Raw genomic sequence first — 22,709 nt, 5'->3', positions numbered from 1 at the left:
CTTATAAAGACAATTATACAAGATATCTTATAAACTATATAAGATATCTTATAAACTTTAGGAGATATCTTATAAACTTTAGAAGATATCTTATAAATTTCAGGAGATATCTTATAAACTTTATGAGATATCTTAAGAACTAAATAAGATATCTCTTATAATATATAAGATATCTCCTATAATATATAAGATATCTTATATATTTTCATTTTTATGAGATATCTTATATATTATATAAGATACCTCCTAAAATTTATAAGATATCTAATATATTTTATAAGATATCTTATATACTTTATAAGATATCTTCTAAAGTTTATAAGCTATCTTATAAAGTATATGAGATATCTTATAAACAATTTTTATATAAGATATCTTATGTAGTTTATAAGATATCTCATATAGTTTATAAGATATCTTATATAGTTTATAAGATATCTTATATAGTTTATGAGATATCTTATAAAGATAATTATATAAGATATCTGATAAATTATATCAGATATCTTATAAACTATATGAGATATCTTATAAACTATAAAAGATATCTTATAAACTATATTAGATATCTTATAAAGTCTATGAGATATCTTGAAGTAAGAATAAATAGCAAAACGGCTTGCCATAGGATTTACATATGACGTGTTAGAATCGTTCGTTTCATTTTTCTTCATTTCGCCATGTCTATCGAACTCCCGATATTTAAAGGACATAGCAGAGTTCCTGCCGGATTTAAAGAATATAAAAAAATCAAATTGTGCTTGTAGAATGTCTTCTTCACTTTAAAGGGGCACTAGCTGTCAAATTCATGGTCACCAATTTGACTCAAATTCTCATAATTGATTAATTACAATGTAAAACATTTATCCAATCTATCAAACGTTTAAAATAAACAGTTTACAAAGCATGGGGTAGATGATATGTAGGTTCGTTTCGTGTGTATTTAAATCCAGATGCCATCTAATTAACTATCGATTTGACCTCAGATGACCATATAAGCGATGTAAACACAAATAAAGATATGAATGGGGCCGATATGAATAGGTTAAACCAGCACGTGCAATTGGATTTTTATAGGTCTGTTTGATTTGAATTTATAGATTAAAAATATAAGTTTCTCATTGTTTTTAACCGTATAAGAATGATTTATGTGGATCGAATTAGTAATCAAATGATTTACCGTAGTTTCACTTTCATTGTTGACATTTTTTTTCTTTAAATAACCAGTTCACGTACAATGCATGCGTTGTCAGTCTCTAGCTAGGGGTTAAATTGAAGTTCACATGAATACCGGTTAGAATGATGATGACGTTTTCACTTGCAAGTGAATCAGTCAAAAATTATGTATAATCGCTTATTTCAACAAAAATAAAGCAAATTGATTGCTAAAAGCAAATTATTATTTCATTATTCCAATTTAATTAATGATTAATCTAAAAAAAATCATACTTTATTTTTTTATATATATCGTAGCTAGTGCTCCTTTAAAAGTTTGTGCAATGTATTATTAAAAATAATAGTATGCTTACCAACAAAACGGCCCGTCGAATTTTTCAGGGTTACAGTTTAAAACTTCATCACATGGTCTTGTTATACAAGTTTCATGTGAATAAAACTTTTTATTACAATTACTCTGAAAATCCGGACATTTAACTGAAATAAAAAGCATAACAAACAAATCATGTTGGTGTCAATTAAATTACACCGTACGATAGAAAGAATGTGATACAACTGTTGAGTTTGGTGTTATTTCTAGAAGAATGTTGTTGTACCATTAGATTGATGACTGTTTTGTTGTTTTCTTTTATTATTGGTGCGTTTGACTTCAGTCTAAATAGAGTGATAATTGTCCCTGAATGTCGGTGATGCTTTCCAGGCACTTCGGCTTCCTCTACCGATAAAAACTGATCGCCATGACATAGCCAATCGGTCTGAACGTGGCTTCAACTGTTTAAACACGAATCAAACATTATTTTTATTTATTTTTTTGTTCTCAGAACTGACGTGATTAATCAATCCCATTCCATCAGAAGGTTTTCTCAATTTATCTATGTGTCTGTGCCAAGCCAGGGGCATGTAAGTTAAAGAGTATCGTTGGTTGATGTTTCATAATTGTTTTAGTGGAGTTTTGTTGAAGCACAAAACTTTGCTCAGAGCTCGGAGCACAAAAATCATGCTCGAAACATGAAATCCAGCAATTTGATTGGTCGATTTTCGAGTCTGAGTACAAAAAACATGCTCGAAAGTTTTATGACCCTGAGGCCCTGGCCTTGAAGGCATAAAACTTTGCTCAGTGCTCGGAGCACAAAAAACATGCTCGAAACATGAAATCCAGCAATTTGATTGGTTGATTTTCGAGTCTGAGTACAAAAATCATGCTCGAAAATTTTATGACCGTGAGGCCAGGTCGAGATTTTTTTTATCGATTGATTAATGGTTTCATATTTTGTCATCTCTTGTTTTTTTTGTAAAGATCTGGCCTACAAAATAGAAATCTTTGCAGTAAACGCAACTTATGTTCTCCATCTGCATAACATGTATTTAACCATATTTTAACGCCTGTCCCATATCAGGAGCCTCTGAACTTTGTTAGTCTTGTATGGTTTATTTTTAAATTTTCAAATAAGTTCATATAAATGTTTTGGAGTTTAGTGGGAAGTTCATTTTCATTAAACAATCAATTATTCAGAATCTTATCATATAGCATAGAACAGTGGTATACTACTGTTGCCTGTATTTCACTTAAGGGTCAGCTGAATCCCGCCTAGTGGACCTTCGGGTGTATTCTGCTCTTTTGGCCGGGTTGTTGTCTTTTTGACACATTACCCATTTCATTCTCAATTGTAAGAAATTTCCTTCCAGTTAAAAGTCTTAGTAATAAGTCTATGCAACTGTATACTCACAATCTTTATGTTTCTCTGGAATGCATTCTTCTACAAATACGACATTCATATACTTAAATGATGCATATATAGAAATCTTATTCCGAGGCTCAGTTCCTTAATTCCTGCCTCACTTTTACAGAATTTCGAATAATTATAAAAAAGAAAATATGATATGGTTGCCAATGAGACATCGCTTACGAAGAGACCAACATTATACAGAAATTAACAACTATATAGGTCACCGTACGGCCTTTAACACTGGGTAAAAACACAAACGAATAGTCAGCTACAAAAGGCCCCGAAATGACACATATAAAACAATTCAAACTAAAAAATAACGGCCGAGTTTATGTGCAAAATAATGAACAAAGAACAAACATGTTACATGTACACAGCAACAAACAGAATGTAGCGGGATTAAACATGTAAGCGGGTGTTCAACCCTCCGCCTGACCTAGGGGTGAAACAGAACAGCTCAAGAACAAACTATAAAAAATCCGTTTAAAAAGGCATGGCTCATCAGATGAATACAAAAAGAAACATATCTAAGTCAGTAACAGCTGATAGAAAAATCATTTATTACGCGTACGGTCGAAATACTGTGTGCAAATTTTAAGAATTAAATTGAAACAGTTACATCAATCAGAACCTCACCAAAATAACAGGTATACAAATATGTACGCCAGACGTACGTGTTCTATTGCAAAAGACTCGTCAGTAATAATGATGGTGGAATCAAAAATGATCAACGGCAAATTAAGGACAAAAATAAAAAGTGTTGATCGAGCCTCAGGGCTAAAAAAGGTTTTCACTTCATGAGGAAGAAAATCCTTATTATTTAGAACAATTTAAGAGTTTTTTTGTGAACAGTAAATATATGAATTTGCCAAAATCACTGTTAACTCATGTCAACACAGAAGTGCTGACTACTGGAATGGGTATACTATCTGTGGACCTACACCGAGAAAAGGCACTGACCCAGTGGTTGAACAAAATCTAACAAAAGATGCCAAAAACGAAGTGTTGTTTGCCTTTCCATCATTCATATTTTCGCAAGCTTTTTTTATTGATCTAGTTGACAGTTGACTTAACTGATCAAAACTGTGATGGTCGATCCGAAATACTGTATCTAAACTTACCAATACTGTTAACGACTTCGAAAATACAAAACGTTACAGCTAATTTTCCAAACATGTTGAGGTTTGAAGACAACATTTTTGAGTGAATATATAACTTGTCTATTTATTAACACCAGTCCAGTAGTTGATTAAAGCTGATTCGGCAGATATTTGTATCCAGATGGCACTGAAAACATTTGATGTTCATGCTGTCAAACTAACATATGTGAAGACATGATCATAAGTTCTAATCTTTTGATGTAGAAACATCAAATACAATGACTTGTGTTGTTACTTTTTGATAGATATCTTACAAAATCTTATTAAATACGGTCGTTTGCAAAATACATGTATCTGACATAAGTTATGCATAGACATGCATCATCTGAAATACGGTTGTTTTTCTACTTCATTTTACTTTTTGAGTTAATAAAAGTTAAAAAGATTTATTTTCTTAAAATTTCTTTTATATTCAAATAGTACAAGATGTCTTTCCCAAAACTACATATAATATAGTGTGGCAAGCGATTCAACTTTAATTTGACCATGACCATCTGTGAAAATTAATTATTTTATGCGTATATGAAAAAAAATTGAAAAATCTTGAATAAACAAGTATGACCCCCTCACCTTAATATAAAGATTGAAAAAAAAATCCATCCCAAAAATTTGTTTAAAAAAAATAGAAATTTGAAAAAAGTAATAATAAAAGAAAATCTCAACTCCCTAAAAAAAAATAGAACAAAAATCCCCAAACTTTTTGAGCCACTCAATTTTTGAGAGTTCAATAAATTTGAGCACACACTACTGTCTGTAAACTAGAAAAATGCTTGTTTTTGGACACAGTTTTGCCCCTAATTTCTCAACGTTTACCTCCAAACTCAATCCAAGCCTTCCCTTAGCAGTTTGGAACAGTGTAGAACAATTTCAGAGAGATCCATACACTAAAACACAAATTAATGTAAGGAAAGAAGAAAAATGCTTGTTTTTTGCCCCTTTCATGTCCCCAATCCCTAAACATTTTGGACAATTACCCTCCAAACTCAATCCAAGCCTTCCCTTTGTGGAATGAAACCATGGGGTATTATTTCAGATATCCATACATTAACATACAAGTTAGCGTCTGGAAACTACAAAAATGCTTGTTTTTGGCCCCAAATTCCTAAACTGTTGATACCATAACCCCCCTAATCCTCTCCTTCTTTTGTGGTATTGAACCTGCTGGTAAGTTCATAGAGATCTATTCACTTAAACTAAATGTTTTGTCTGAAACCTTATGTGTCTAAGGAAGACCACTAAATGATTGAAAGCATTATACAAACACAATATTTTGCGGTCCTATAAAAATAGCCATTTGCATAATATGGACGGCAATGAATGTTTAGACCAAGTACAATGGGCATGTACAACACACATCTCACACCCAACATACAGCATATACAGAGGAACAATTTATCATATTCTCAATTTATTTCTGTATTTTTCATAATACATGTATGAGCAGTGGCAGCTAGAAATGCCCTTTATGCAAATGAATATATCATATTATTATATATTTGTAGTATATTTTAATTTAAACCAGATGCTCCACAGGGCACAGCTTTATATGACTGCAGAGGTCAAACCCTGGACAGTTGGGGCAAGTATGGACACAACATTCAAGCTTGACACAGCTCTGAATTTGGATTGTGATTAAATAGTTGACACAACATAGGTTTCTGACACAGAATGATTGTGGTCTAAGAACTTACACTTGAAAACTTTTAAATTGAACATTTACCTATTATGGTCCAATATCCCAAATCTAAATATATGTTTAGATTTGGCATATAATAACTCAATTTTTGATGAAATCAAACAAAGTTTAATTTTGGACCTTTTTGGCCCCTAATTCCTAAACTGTTGGGACTAAAACTTCCAAAATCAATCTCAACCTTTCTTTTGAGGTCATAAACCTTGTGTTTAAATTTCATAGATTTCTATTTACTTATACTAAAACTGTAGTGGGACAACCAAAGGTCTTTGGACGACGACGCCAACTTCATACCAATATACAACAATTTTTTTTTTTAAATGGATGTTCCAAAATCAATCAAAATACACGTACATCATACATCTTGTGGAGAGTTGTCTCATTGGAAATCAATTGTATCACAACTTTTTTTTATACGAATACATTGTAGGTGCATTTGAATATAAATGTTGATTTTTATCTGATGCAGCTTAATATACAAATCATTGTTCTGATGACAATGATGTATTGGTGTTTTTGAAATTGTCCAGTGACAATTTATATTATTTCCAGATCGTTGATATGATATTTAACATGTTTAAGAAGTGAAAGCTTCAGTTTATAAATTTATTAGGGTGTAAAGGTGTTGACCAAAGTCATTTTTGTGAGAAGTGTAAGTGCTTCATTCTAAAAATGTGTGCATGGTCAATGCTTTTACAACCCTATAAAATTACCAAAAGAAGTAAAGCATTTTAAATACTTATCATTAATATTTGTTTGCTAAGATCATGAAAACAAGTTTGATTTTATTTACCTGTGCTCTTACAAATATACTTGTGGAAGCTAGTGTCATTCATGAATGCTACATTTGATTTTGGAATGAAGGTTAGTTTCACATGTTTCAGAATGACACAAGATTGCTGTTATCCAACCAAAATAATGTATCATCAAGAAACATACATGTATGCAATGTAATTCTATGAATATGAACCCTTCTTTGTACTTAAGGAAGGCCCTTTATTGCTTGGTGTTCAGTGTGAGCCAAGGCTCCCTATTGAAGACTGTACTTTGACCTTTAATGGTTTACTTTTACTAACTGTGACTTTATAAAGGATAAGAGAGTTGTCTCATTCACACTCATACCACATCTTTTTATATCTATGATGAGCAAGATTTTTGATGTGTTAGCACACAAGGAAGATATGTCACTTGCCTTCTTCAGTTTCTCTGACTATTATGTTTCAAACCTGCATTATTATGATTATAGACAAATCTCTTTTCACGATCATTTAGATCTTATCTTTAATGTGGAAGAAAATCTATGATTGTGAAAAGTGACTGGTCTGCAATGTAAAAATGTAGGTTACAAGGATAATAGTAAAACAGAAAAGACAATAGCCAGTGGCAAAACATTTATAAAACCAGTGGCCTATACATGTAGCTGTTAATTTCTGTGTCATTTGGTCTCTCATGGAGAGTTGTCTCATTGGCAATCATACCACATCTTCTTTTTATATATAGTTACATTGGAATTTCTACACAAGTGTTTTTTTTTTTTATAAATTATGTTGTCCAACGAAGTACCTGTAATCTGAATTAGAAATCATTATCACCATTACATGTACAATATTTAATCAATATTAACTACATCAGAAAGACAGATAAATCTCTCCAGTTTAGGAGGAAGATGTAGCTGTGATACACTTGTCCTCACAGGAATATTAGGATTAGCATTTAGAAGTGTTGTCCTGATCACAACTCGGGCCATGTTTTGTAAACGTTTCGGTGTACGTGTCTCAATCTGGATAAACTGAATAAAGCTTTTTTCTCCCTCTGTAACTTCCTCAGGACGATTGACTATTTTATGTTTCATACTAGACACCCAGTGACGATATTCAAATTCAAATCCTGCACAGATAAGTTTCTGAACAAAGCGACGACTTTCATCGCCAAAGTCTAGGATCATATAACAGAGAGAACTCTCTATTTTATACGGAACACAATTAGATGTCAAGATACACTCTGCTAGACTTGTATCCCCTTTAGCAAGCAAAACATATGTTAACATTTTCATTTCAATCCCATGAGAGTTTGGTCTCATCACATTTACATCGGCACCATGCTTACATAACATTTTAGCGATTTCTATATTATTATTTTCAATGGATGTCCACAATGGTGTAAATCCATACTGATTTTTAGCATTCATTTCAGCATTTTTATTGATCAACATCTCGCATATATTTTTATAACCATGTGACGCAGCCAGATATAATGGAGAACATTGCCACTTATCACAAACATTTACATCTGCTCCTTGTGATATAAGTTCTTTAACTACTCTTTCGTAACCTTTACGACTTGCTTCACATAGTGGGTAACTTCCCTTGTGTTTATAATTTGGATCGGCATTAAATATACGAAGTAATCTCCTTTGTTCCTCTAGTATTAAAGCCTCCTGATCAGGTTCAGAGTGATGATTTAATAAACCTTCCCCAGAACAGATATAGAAAAGTCTTTTACTGTAAGCTGTCGGAGACAGAATCCCTATGTTGTTATCCATCTGTTAAAATAAAAACAAAATATTTCAAATTAAAATTTAGAATCGGTGATAATTCATTTTTTAGTTACATGATAAATATACATGATATATACCGGTACATGATAATCAGTTTAATACTGTGGTAATACAAGATGTACCATTGTTTTAGCTTACCGAGCAAAAAGGGCAAGTGAAAGCTATTGCCATCATCTGACTTGCTGTCAATATTGCCCCCTATTGCCAATTGACACCCCCTCTTTTTTCTGCTTTTGTGCAATCCTCCCTTTTTTTAACCCCCCTCTTTTGGCCCCTAATTCCTAAACTGTTGGGACTAATACACCCAAAATAAATCCCAATCTTCCTGTTGTGATCATTAATGTTGTTTTCAAATTTCATAGGTTTCTATTCACTTATAAATACTTAAGTCATGTAAGTTATTGTTCTGAAATCAAATATTTTCGGACGACGCTGATGCCAACAACCATATGACATGTACAAAAATGTATCATATCAAAATACAACTGCAATTATTTTTTCAGGTCTTATAAAAAGGAACTAAGGTGTCTTTCTCCATCTTGGATTGTAAAATACAGAGAATCTAAGGTCCATATTTTTTATCAAGTTAGCAAAATTTGATGCAGGAATGCAGATTTTAAATGTGAATTTTCATTTAAAAGAACCAATTTATAAGAACATAACTTATAAATATTAATATTTTAACAAGTGTACATTATTTTTGGTTGTTTTTTTAATATTTTCAAATTTGCAATTTAAGGGGAGGTAACTCTAAAACAGTGCATTTTCTGAAGGACTCTTCATGAAATTTTCTTATTTTGTCTTTTAGCCGGAAAAAACGTACGGTGACCATATCTTTTCTTTTGATATTCTCAAAGCATTGTATGAAAGCAATCTTTTCATAATTTATTTTAAAATTCTATCATTTTGTTTAGTTTCTATTCACAAAATGTTGTTTTTTCCTGCATAATCCATACAAAATTTGTCATTTTGTCACAACCTGTAGCTTGAGAAAATGCACGGTGACCTATCATTTTTATAATATTTTTGAACATGTATCAATGGGGGGGGGGGGGGGGGGGGGGGCAAGGGGTTTCACTGTTATGCTGTTATGGGGCATTTTAATTCTTTGTTATCTGTTATTGATTCTGAAAATATATTTACTGTTAGCTGCTATTGTCTTATTCTTTGTTAGCTGTTATAGGACTATTTTCTATTTTGTTATCTGTTATTGTGAGAATCTATTTGCTGTTAACTGTTATTGAAAATTGGAATGTTAGCATTTTGACTGCCAATCTTCCGTAGAAATTGAAGATCATTGAAAATTGTGATTTGAATGGATAATAGTCTCATTGGCACGCTTACCACATCTTCTTACAATGTATATCTATTGGGGTCGTTCTACTGTTAATATCAGGTGGCCCTATATTTGCAGAAGAATTTCAGTAACATACATCACATACACATATAAAATCAATTAAACCCAGGACCATTCCAGTATATTATTATTATCCTTTGTAATAAATTCCATTGTCTGTGAATATATAGCATTTTGTACAAATTATAATTCACTTATTACTTGTACGATAACTTATAGTGTGGATTTTGTGATAAAAAAACCATTGGTACACCCTTTTTTTTATTCAATGACCACATAATAATCTTCATGTTGTACTATTACACCACTGTCCCTAATTAGGGGAGGATTGGACACCAACTAGCACGCTTAATTTGACGCAGTCACATTCTGTATGTGCCTTTTTCCAAGTCAGGAGCCTGGATTCAGTGGTTGTAGTTTGTTACTGTGTTACTAATTTTCTCGTTCAATATTTTGTGGATAAATTAGGCAGTTAGTTTTCTCCTTTGAATTGTTTTACATTATTAAGTGGTGTGGGTTTGAATTATGGCTTTGGGAATAATACAACATCTTTTTCTTTTAGCATTTATATTATAAGTGCTACTCCCTCTCTTTTCATTTACATGGAAGAGAACCCTGACCACCATATTTTTAAAAGCTTTTAAGTGGCGAAAATTGAAGCTCAGAAACCATGATGCAAATACAGGTGTGTCTTCAGTTTAATTTTTCGATAAATACCCTTTGTAAAATCCTACAGCTTCTCCAATGCTGTACCCAAATTTTCCATATTCTATAATTTCACATAAGAATTGATTTTCCTCTAAGTTCAGTATTTTTGTGATTTTTTTTAGATTTTTTTTAATACATGATTGGTGTTTCACTTGGTGTCATCCAAATTTTCATGAGGTCCAATTTTTATTATACTATCAGAATTGTCACTTGAGTCAATTTCTATTATCAGAATAACCATAACTGGCATGCATAATTCAGTTACATGTCCTGTCTCCACTGATCTGGGTATTTTTGTATTCTATAATAAGTAAGTTTTATCATGAGGTCACTAAACAATATATATATTGTGTATCAATGGTTTTTTTTATATTACTTGTAAAGTAGATATATTGCTTTTCAGAAGAAAAAAAATCTAAAAATCAAATTGATAACATAGTGTCACTGGCTGCACTATTCAACAATTAAATTAAAAAAAAGCTCTTTAGAAATCATTAAAAATGTATCCCTCAAATGGCCTAGATTAAACATATCCCTATATCAAAAACAGAAACTAGTAATTTCGTTCAGAAAAATTCAACATACATACTACAACTTATTGTACAAGTTACAGGAAAAAATCAAACTAGACAGAACTGCCTCAACAGCCTCAAGACAACGTCTTGTTTACACAAATTACAATTTTGTAGGTCTATACCACAAGTTATATACTAAGATATACGAGTTATTTACTGGATTGGTCCTGAACAGATCTATTTTCATATTTCATTTACTCTTATCTGTTATTATTCCTTTTCAATTCCTTGTTATCTGTTTTTCACCAAATCAATTCACTGTTTTGCTGTTATCATGGTTATGGAGACCCCCCTTGCCCCCCCCTCATCAATAGATACTACATTTTGACAAAGTATGAACAAATTCTATCATTTTAATTTTAGACTCCCATACCACCTTAAGCAGAAGATTTAAGCATGATAATATCCACTAATAATATTAATTAAATACATTATATCTGATATTGCAATATTTTTTAAAAATCTGGTGTCAGTATAACATCTTGAAATTATTTGTTGTACTTTAAAACTTTACATTGTAAACAGATTTACATGTAGTTAGAGGTTTTGTTGACTCAGCAATGTTTCATTTCAAAAACTATCTGATCTGAATCAAGACACAAGATGTCATCCAGGGGTCCGGCTTGTATAAGTAATCTTTATTTACTTGATGATGTAAATAATAATCTATAGTATAGATGTAATTAAGTTATTTATAATGTTTGAAAAATCTTCCCGTAATTTTCTCAAAATTTTACTTGTATATTAAGTATTTTTTTTTACAATCCCATAAAATGTTCAAGTTTTGAGATGTAAAAACATGCCTTTTTAAAACATGTTTAACTATTTGTAAGGTTAGCTTATAATTTTTTATTAGAGTTCAGTGTTTCATTTCATCAATTCAACAAAGAAACTGATTAATTGATTGCGCAAAGATTTTAAGTATTTGTGCAAGTGTCACCAAGGTTCGCTCTAGAGCACTGTTAGATAAGGGGGAGCTAACTCGTATGTGCTGGAACCAAGGGACAGGGGGTCAGTCTATCGCTAGACTTAATGTTCTGATAGGCATAGCTAAAACGCAAGGAAGGTTTTCATAATTTAATTACTGTAACAATTCAAACGAATGATGATAACAAATCAATTAGTAAACAATTCCAATTAATAATAATAATCTAATTAAAGTACAAAGTATCAAATCTAAATATCAAATCCAAAGTAAAACTATTTCTCCTTAAAATGTAAGATATAAACTAAATGCCAAAATTACTAAATCATAAAATGTACTTAATCTCAATTTCAAAATATAAAGTCTCAAAATAAAAGTTTCTCAAAAGTATTTTCTAATTTTAAAATTTATGAGTCAGAGATAAATTTATTCTCACACTACACAGTCAACTGTTAGACTGGTAGACAGTCTTATAGGGCCAGTATAATGACATGAGTAGTGTGAGGTTACGCTTCCGAAACACTGACTGTGATCTTAAAAATTTTCAAAAATAAAATGTGAGTCAAAAAATACATTTTTGTCTAAACACTACAAAGTCAACTGGGAGACTGATCGACAGTCCTACAGACCCAGTATAACAGACTTTAGCAGTGCAAGGTTAGGTTTCCGAAAGGTGACTGATTTTTCTAAATTTCACAACAATATTTATACTAAAACCAAATATAAATCAAAATGACTCGACATGTAAATATTACTCTCATTAGTAAAAACAGAATTTAATTAACAAAGCCTAATCCTAGTGACATATGCTAATTACAATTAATATTTCAAAATAAAGTGCTTTGAGCAAACTGTGACATTTCGAGTACTAATGCCACAGCCTAGGTAAAATTAATTAAACAGATTAATTTCAATTTTTACAAAATATAAACATAACATTTTCTTTCTTTCAATAAAACATAATTTTCATCAAAAATAACACAAACACAAAAATAAGCCAAATAACACACCATGACACAAGGTATAATTATAATAGAAATAAGATAACAAAAAACTGCAAAATTTCCTTAAAACTACCAATTACATTCATGACATTTGTAAGTGGCAGCAACCCAAGAATGGGTTGTTCAATTCTTCTGAAAACTTCAGAGCTGATAGATCTTGACCAATTGACCAATTTTACACTATGTCAGATTTGCTCTTAAAGCTTTAGTTTTTGAAACATAAGAATGGTACTTTTAAAACTATTTTTTTTAAATTTCACCCGGTTGCGAATACTCTTGTTGTCAGGATCATCCATAGCAATCCTACCCAAGTATGGCAATCATAATTATTTCGTCTACTGATGCCAATTTAAAAACAAACATCTCACAGTAAAAGGTACACAATGTATCTTCCCACTCTCACTTTGTTTAAATGTTTCTAGGAGTTATCTGATCTTATTTCATTTCATACTTTAAGTTAAGAGAGAGTCTGAATGATATTAATTGAATGGGAATATCTGAGTTCTAAAAATAAAAACTCCTGACAAATTAGACCATTTAAACAGACCTCAAATAACACTTATTTAAGGGTTTGTATCACATAATCTTTTTACAAATTTACAATAAAGATAATAATTACTATTTAAAGAAAAGCTGACATTTTTTTTGTAAATATGTTTTATAATAAATCAATCACTGTGGACTTAGTGTTACCAATATGGCGATGGTATACAAAATAAATCAAATTGACCTGCTTGTGACGCATGCTACAAATGATCCTGACAACAATGGAAGTCGTGTCATACACCATTGTGAATAAATCAATTTAGATTTACAGCATAAGAAGTTTAAGTAGGTTTGGCAACCATCATTTTACTAATGAAAAGATATCATTTAAACCTGTGTTTAAAATTTTAATAAAACTACAAAATCACAATTTGTGACAAAACTTTGAATTTGCTACTTAAATAAGTGATATAAAAATCACTTATTTAAATAAGTCCCCTGACTGATAAACAAACACCTGAATTACTTTGATACTATCCTCTCAGATAAACTATTTTAGTCACCTATAAATGTGTAGATATCTATATAGCTATTGTCCATGCCAATCAAGGACAGTCAATCATTGTCAATAAAAGACAAACTATAGTTCTTACCTGAGCATATTAAAGTTATATCCCAACTTAGTTTTTTTTACACCTTCTACATGTTCTACAAAATGACCACTGTACCCTTGCAGTCATTCAAGGGGTGTGTCTAAATTGGCCGAATCTCAAAGTACATACAACATTGTACAATTTAATTGACCAATAAAAAAAAAAAAAAATCATCTTTGAGATATATATATATATGCAAAATACATTTAACTTTTATAATACTAGTGTTCTAGTGGATGCTAGGCCTTAAAACCTTCCAAACTGCACAGGTAAGTCTGTACTCGGAGTAATTTTTGAGTTGAAAATCCGGCAATATTTGTCCATTCATGCCATTTGTTATGGAAGCAGGACAAGTCGCCCCACTTTTTCACCAACTCACCCCACTTTTTAAAAAAACGCTCCAAACTGATTTCCCAAATCGCCCCACATGTGAAATTGGTTAAATCATTCATGTTTATTATTACTCCTGGCAACTCGCCCCACTTAATGGAAAACGGTGATATTTAGATAACTATATAAATTATAATGAAAACTAATCTACACAGAATTTGATTTCAATTAACAGCAGTTTGTTATCATAGCAATTACCAGATTGGTTACGTTTGTCTCTGAATTAAGAATAATTCAACACTAACGAGCAATTAGAGAAAGGCAAATGTTTCTTTCAAGTAAATATCAAAGAGAATACCAATTGGAAAGCCAACACACATTTCAGTCAGAGCTCAGACATAAATAAGTCTGAATCTGCTTTTGACTTACAGAGGTCTAAATTTGTAAGTTTTAGGATTTGTCTCCCTTTAACGAAGACAAAATACGACTTTAATAAGTCAAATATTGTTAAGCAAGAAAAAATTGACCAGAATCAAAAAGTTGCAAATATTGTCTTCTACAAGTCGATAAGTGATCAAAATTGGTCAACTTCAAGACCCACGCATATTTATAAGTAGGTCATGCATCTAAATCAAATAAAGACAACATTGAAAGACAATGCTTTGTCTTCTAAAGAAAAATATGAATGAGAGTCTAAAAATCGGGGATAGTGTTAATTAACCTTACAATGCAACCACCTGGAACCTCACTTAATGAGGTAAAACATCTGTGTTTAGTAAGGATGTTCTATTAGGCAATTAAATATAGATAGCTCAAGTCCTTGTGAACTCTCAGACAGGTTTTTGCTGTCATAGGTGGTGTACTTTGGCCAGAAAGTGAAATTATGTTTTTTCATCAACATAAATAGACCTAAACAAGTCTGTCAATTTTTGACTTAGATAAGTCTAAAACTGAAAACACATTTTTATGATAAATACATGTTTTGACTTCTTTAAGTCGAAAACAAAAATCGACTTGTCCATGTCTGAGCTCTGACTGCATTTCAGTTTAATTATTTTATTCGTAAGTGGGGCTAGTTGGTAGCCTTTAACTCTATTTATACTTGTACTTTTCATAAGTGGGGCTAGTTGACATTCACGTTACCGAAATATTAATACTCACTTCTTACTGATTCTTAAAATAGTGGGGCGATTTAGCATGTTTAGTAATCCTGGTTGGGGCGTGTTTTTTTTAAAATGGGGCGAGTTGGTGAAAAAGTGGGGCGATTATAGGTGTGGGGCAATTTACCAGTGGGGCTATTTGTCATGGATTCTTTGTTATGATGAATCTTAAGGTATGAAGGGGAAATAAATTCTTAGACAAGTGCCTATATCATGTATATGGTGAAGACTGCTTGTGTACAAACACTGGGAGTTTGTTCGACACATGGATATTTAAGACAGTGAAAAAATGAGATAGCAGGTCCAAATGCAGCAGAATTAATTACATTTCAACAGAGGGGACGATTTTATAGTGGGGCGAGTTGTCTTACTTCCGGAAATTAACCAAATATATTTCTAGCCTTCTTTTTAATTTAGTGTGTAACTGTACCCTTTTGTTAGTTAAGTGTAAGTCTATTTTGGGTAAGAACTCTAAAGTAAAAGAAGTTCAATACAATTTGAAGAATATCATACAACATACAATACAAAAGCAAGATGGAATTCTCACAACGCAGGTTTTTTGTTTCTTGTTTTGTTCCGTCAAACGATTTCTGATTTTAGATTTTACACACCGGAAGTTTTGTATATTGTCAAGGTCATGCAGAATGCAGCAGCCGACTAAATCCTTATAAGAGTTTGAGGTGTATTTTATCATTCTAAAAAGTTTTATTTTAAATAAGGGTTTGTTTATTGTGTGTGGTGTCGTTGAAAATATAGTTTAATTGAAGAAATTTCGGTTTAAGATGAAGTGGCTGATGACAGATGTCGTGTCTGTCTGTCTTGTCTGCTGCTGAGAGTTATAGACTATATAGTAGTCTCAGTCTGCTGTCAGTGTTGAGGGCTGTCTGACATCAAATCGGCTTTTTTGCTTAAAAATGTTTAAACTTTATATAGTGGTCAAAGTTGAAAAGGGAATCAGGATGCTTACTTTGTTATAAATAAAACAGGGTGGTTTTAAGGCTCGTATAACAACACACTGTATAGGGTTTTATACTTTATCAGAGCTCCAGATAAGCTGCGTATTTGCGTGATTACACAATACAAATAATAGAAAACCCAATGCAATTGTCCATTGAAGGGTTCAACAACCCAATTAATTCAACGGAAAACCCAATTATATGCCAAAACCATGAGTTCTCAACCCTTTTATTGGCTACCGTTTGTGTTATTTACCCTTATCTGTTTACAGTCCTATTTTTATAATATTTATAATTGGAAATTTCCTGTCGTTCTAAAAATTGATCCCTGCATCAAGTAGCTGAAATGGGTCCCTGTTTGAGTTTTCCGTTGCTCAATAGGTACACGTGTTTTTGTAAATATTTCGATCTTCTCGGTGTTTATCCTATTAGCATGTCTCATGGAGTCATATTTTTTTTGCATTGCTCGGGATTTTTCATAACATACATCGAATTAAAACGAAAGTGAATGTCCAGTTAAAATATTGAATAGAAGCATGTTTTCGGCTTATTTTGGAAAACTGAGGGAAAGTTATAATGATGACAAGACTCAGCTGTAACGTTGGTAGCCTATATATATATTAAGTGAGAGACAAGCCATGTGTACTGATTAACATACTTTAATATAATGCTAGAGCTAACTAATCAACACAAATACATAAAGCAATAAGACGCGACCTTATCTGCTATGTCCATCAACACAACACGTGCGTGAACTCTGAACTGTATAGATATTTATGAATGGATGAAAGTTACAATATTACATCTCTTCTTTTCTCAGATTAAAGTTCTACTTTAATTAATTATATTACTGTCTGTGTAGTCATAAAATCTTTAACTGTCTGTGTAAACAAATTAAGTGATAAGAAGCATAAAATTGTATCAATAGAAAATTAGAACTTTATAGTCTGTGATAAATATAAATTATTCGGTACGCGTACTGTAATGTCAATATAATAAATGGATCGTCTGATCAATCTGATAAGGCTATCATTACGAGTGTGAATAGTAAATTCCACAAAATTGATTTGTATCATAAATTCACAAACATATAAATCAACATCAAACCTAACTGATACATCAGAAAGAGCACAGGATTATTATGCCTGTAACACAGCTCTTTAACGCACATAATCATCGAGATGTTTCGGTGTTTGTTTTTCTCGTGATGATCTTCTCAATGGTGTGTTTGGTATGTCATCATCAATGATTTCTTCTATTTCCTCATCCGTCATTATGTTAGATTTCCCAACCTTTTTGAAGTGTGACGAATTGCGAGTGATATCTTTTTGTTGTTCGTTCGTTGCCGTAATCATACTACCCTTTTTATTCTTGATTGTTAATGGTTGAGGATTGTACGGGGTAGATAGTTTATCTTTCTTTTCCTGTTTAACTAATACGGTATCTCCTACTGTAAAATCGGGTACTTTTACTGAATGTTTTTTTTTCGAAGTATGATTTCATTTTAATTTTGTTCCTGTGGTCTTCTTTTCGAACTTCACTGTCGGGTTGGTTATTTATTGAAATGTTCGGCATTTTTGTGTTGATCTTCCTTCCAAATAAAATTTCTGCCGGGGACACGTTAGTTGTTGAGTGTGGTGTTGCTCTATAATTGCGAAGAAATGTGTGTATTTCTTGCTTCCAACTGCGATGTTCCGTTTGAGCTGCACGAATTGCTTTCCCTATAGTTCTCATGAATCTTTCACTTTCCGCGTTAGCGCGAGGCCATAGTGGAGTTATTTTGCGGTGCTTAAAACCCATGTTATCTGCAAAATTTCGGAACTCTCCTGAATTAAACGGCGGTCTGTTGTCTGTTTTCAGTTCTTTCGGTATTCCAAAAATTGAGAAAGTTTTGTCTAATAGCGGTATGACAGATTTTGCGGTTAAACTGGTTAAGGTTTCTATTACAGGATACCTTGAGTATTCATCAATTATTACCATAACGTAATATTCATTCGGAAATGGTCCACAAAAATCCATGCTGAGATTCTCCCATACATTATTCGGTATCTCGGACATTTGTAATGGTTCGAAACATTTTTCGGGGTTGACGCTAAACATGGTATACATGATTTACATGTTTGTTCTACTAGTTTGTCTATTCCAGGGAAGTATACCTTTTCACGTAATAACTGTTTTGTGCGTACTATGCCCTGATGACCTTCATGTGCAAGGTCAATTACACGCATTTGTAAATTTTTCGGAATGACGATTCTATTATCATGCAGTATGATCTCCATATCATTAACGGGAACGATTGTTAATTCGTATCTTAATCTTGAGAATGTATCTAGCGTATTACTCTCATACTTGTCCCACCTGTTTGATTTTAATGCAGTAATAACAGTTTGTAGATCTTTATCTTTTTGTGTACTTTCAGTTATCTCATTAAGGGTCATTGCCTTCGGCACAGCGTTGTCAGTTAAATATCGGACATATTCTTCAGCTAATTGAGAATGTTTACATGCGACTGATGTATTCGGTGTCGGATGTCTTGATAAATAATCAGCTGCGTTCACCTTCCCTGGTTTATACTGTACTTTGAAATTATATCCCTGTAATCTTAATCTCCATCTTTCAATTCGTGCTGGTGTTTTTGCCTTTGGACTGTTGAATATAGTTTCAAGCGGTTGGTGATCGGATACCAATGTAAATGATTGTCCGTACAAATAAAGGTGAAAATGTTCAATTGCCCATACAATTGCTAATGCTTCCTTTTCTGTTTGCGAATAGCGTGTTTCAACGTCTGTCAATGATCGGCTTGCGTATGCGATAATTTTTCCATTTTGTGTTAATAATCCAGCTAATCCAACGGGACTTGCATCTACTATCAACATTGTTTCTTTGTTAGGGTCAAAGTATGACATCACACGGTCAGCAACAAGTTCATTCTTTAGCTTGTCAAATGATTCCTGTTGTTCAGATGTCCATTCCCACTTGGAATTCTGCTTTGTTAATCTGCGGAGCGGTTCAGTAATAGTTGAGTAATTTGGAATGAAACGTCCTACATAATTGGTCATTGCTAAGAAACTACGAATTTCACTTACGTCTTTCGGTATTGTCGTGTTCCTGATAGCGCTTATTTTTCTTGGATCGGCTGATATGCCATCTGCACTGAAAATGTGACCATAGAATTCAAGTTTGTTCTTATTAAATTCACATTTTGCCTTATTCAATGTCAAGTTCTTCTCTTTAAGTCGTGCAAATAATTTTTCCAATCGTTTATCATGTTCGTCCTGGTTCCTTCCAAATACGATAATATCATCGGATATATTTCGGACTCCGTCTAATCCTTCAAGTGCATTACTCAGTGTGTTTTGGAATAACTCTGCGGCTGATGAAACACCAAAACTGAGTCGTTTATATCTCCGTAATCCTACGTGTGTCGTGAAGGTTGTGATGTTCCGGGATTCTTCGTTTAACTCCAATTGATGATATCCACTTCGAAGGTCCATTTTCGAGAATACTTTAGATCCGTTTAAATCCAAGATCATATCATCAAGTGTTGGTGTAATATGACGTGAACGCAAAATAGCTTTGTTCGGTTCCCTCATATCCACGCATAATCGAATTTCGTTTTTGTTTTTCGGTTTAGGGGCCACAACAATCGGGGACACCCAAGGTGTTGGTCCATCCACCTTTTCTATTATATCCTGTTTTCCGAGTTTCTCAAGTTCTGCTTCTACTTGCTTTCGAATGTGAAACGGAATACGCCTATGTGGTTGTATAACTGGTTTTACACTTCCATCAATATGAATTTTCACATTTTCATCTTTTAATTTTCCAATTCCATTGAACACATCGCTATATTTATTGCATAATATTTCATGTTTATCTGCTACTGCCGAAATGACTGGCACTATGCTTAAGTCAACAGATGTGTCATAGCACAATAAATTCCCGTATCTTCCTTTCATCACATACACCGGTGCGGTTGTTATTTTATGGTCAGTCTCTATTGTAGCGTGAAATTTTCCCATTAATTTCAAGTTTTTATCTGATCCATATTTGAAGACTTTAGTGTCAGCGTGAGAAAGTTTGGGTTTACACTTGATGTTCTCGAATGTGCTTTCATCAATAACATTAATACTTGATCCTGTATCAATTAAAATATCCACATTAGAATTGTTGATTTTCACATTTAATTTCGGTTGTCCTTTCTGTACTTTATTCACAGTATTTTCTCGTAATCCAAAAACGTAACCGTCGTCAGAACTGCTATCACGAGCATCATCATGTTCGTAATTGTCAACTTTGTTTACTTTTCTTTTAAAAGTGCTAGTTCCATCCATACGTTTGGATCTACATACAGAGGCGAAATGATTCAGTTTTTTACATGAGTTGCAACTTTTTCCAAAAGCCGGACACTTGTTTGCATGTGGAAAATCACCTCCACAATTTCTGCATGTAGTCTTTTTCTTTACGTTGTGGTCAGTTTGAGTCTGTAGAAATCGTGGTCCGTTTCTACGTTTTCTAACAGCGTTTGCCGCTTGTTTGTCTGATTGTTCAATTTCTGATGCCTGTTTTTCGGAAAGTTCTAACTCTCTGCCTGATGAAATTAATCCTTCAAGGGTCGTGTCTTCCCTAAGAGCCTTTCGTCTTAGTCTAGTTGAATGACAACCTTGGATAATTTGCGATTTTACTTCTTTAGATGTTTCAGTAAATTCACAGTTTACAGCTAGCTGGCGTAGTCTCGTGTGAAAACTGTCGATAGTTTCATCAGATGTTTGTTTGGCTTGTCTAAATTTGTAAATCTCGTATTCTGTGTTCTTTTTCGGAGCAAAGTAAGCGGTTAACTTTTGTTTAGCGGCATCAAAGTCTTCTCCTGTATTATCAAGGGTATCAAAGACTTCGTTGACATCTTCTCCAGCGTAATGCAGCAAGAGTGCTCTTTGTCGTTTGCTGTCCTTTATGTTTAATCCAATGAATAAATTTTCTAGTCTACCTATCCATTTACGCCACCTTATTTCAGCATTGTTCTCATGTACCGGAAAACTCGGAAAATTTGGCAAAGATGTAGCCATGGTTTAATTATCAGTGTCACTAATTAATAAATCCATAAAAATACATTTTTTACATTTCCAACTTTTGTTTTTATCCTCGTCGCCAATGTAACGTTGGTAGCCTATATATATATTAAGTGAGAGACAAGCCATGTGTACTGATTAACATACTTTAATATAATGCTAGAGCTAACTAATCAACACAAATACATAAAGCAATAAGACGCGACCTTATCTGCTATGTCCATCAACACAACACGTGCGTGAACTCTGAACTGTATAGATATTTATGAATGGATGAAAGTTACAATATTACATCAGCCAGTGTCTTTAGGAAGCGTCCATCGAACGCACAGGCGTGTGTGCGTACCATAACAAAAACATTGCTAATAAACACGGGGTTTCATCAAAAACGAATTCAGTTGGAAAAAGTGAACGGCCCAATCAATTAAGAAATGATAAAGCATCAGAAATCAAAAGTTCTAATAAAAGACAACTAAACCCAGATTTATGTAAATTGAATAAAAGAAAATCATTCAAGTATAATTAGAATTTATATACAGTAACTATTTTTTATTCATTTTACGGTTAATTAATGAATACACACACCATGCACACAGCCACTGATCAGGCACTGGTCTCAGAATTTATTATATAAAGGTTTAAGACGAGTGCCTGTGAATACACATATCCTTTTTTGTGAGAAAATACAAAACTGGCAAAAGGTTTGAAACGGGACACAAATTAAACCTACAATTGCTCCTCAGTGAATAAACCAAATAAAACAGCTAGCAAATAACCCTAACCAATACCCTAAACCAAATAAAAGAGCTAAACAAAGACAGAAACATATTAATTTAAGATGGAAAAAATTGGGGTTGATATTGCCTAAATATTCAATATTGTGTCGATGAAAAAACCCAATACATTAACCCTTTCAACGCTATACACGGCATATGCCGCGATGACGTACACCGTTCCCCACTGCTATTCGCGGCATATGCCGCGATGACAAAGGATTTTTCATAATGACTCTTAAACCATTCGGTTTTCATTTGGGTTCTCTCTAATTTTTCATCGTTTGAATGGAGGATATATATACAAGGTCTAATTTGCGCTTGAAATCCCGGCAATTTTTATTGTAAAATCATGCAGTAGAAGGAAAATAGAAGGAAAATAAAAACAAATATTTTGACAAAT

At 32.8% G+C, this 22,709-nt stretch overlaps 2 protein-coding genes across 4 annotated transcripts in view; one reads left to right on the top strand and one right to left on the bottom strand.

Moving 5' to 3' along the window:
* Nucleotides 1-7,350: 7,350 nt before the first annotated feature.
* LOC134695046 (receptor-interacting serine/threonine-protein kinase 4-like) lies at nucleotides 7,351-16,112 on the bottom strand. Its single transcript, XM_063556220.1, has 2 exons — nucleotides 16,032-16,112; nucleotides 7,351-8,298 (listed from the first exon to the last, which is right to left on the bottom strand). Exon 2 carries the CDS (start codon nucleotides 8,296-8,298, stop codon nucleotides 7,366-7,368), a length of 933 nt encoding a protein of 310 aa, XP_063412290.1. The 5' UTR covers nucleotides 16,032-16,112; the 3' UTR covers nucleotides 7,351-7,365.
* LOC134695044 (glycerol-3-phosphate dehydrogenase, mitochondrial-like) overlaps nucleotides 16,100-22,709 on the top strand; it is a 50,140-nt gene continuing 43,530 nt past the window's right edge. For 2 of the 3 annotated variants that reach the window (XM_063556217.1, XM_063556219.1), the window contains exon 1: nucleotides 16,100-16,191. The gene's annotated coding sequence lies outside the window, so the exon portion shown is untranslated. Of the gene's footprint in view, nucleotides 16,214-22,709 lie in introns of all 3 variants that reach the window. The other variant, XM_063556218.1, reaches the window with a different exon arrangement.

The sequence above is a fragment of the Mytilus trossulus genome, chromosome 13 (assembly GCF_036588685.1).
Source record: "Mytilus trossulus isolate FHL-02 chromosome 13, PNRI_Mtr1.1.1.hap1, whole genome shotgun sequence".
NCBI classification, from domain to species: Eukaryota; Metazoa; Mollusca; class Bivalvia; order Mytilida; family Mytilidae; genus Mytilus; species Mytilus trossulus.
The sequence above is the reverse complement of the archived record's forward strand: the minus strand, read 5'-3'. Positions and strand labels throughout refer to the sequence as shown.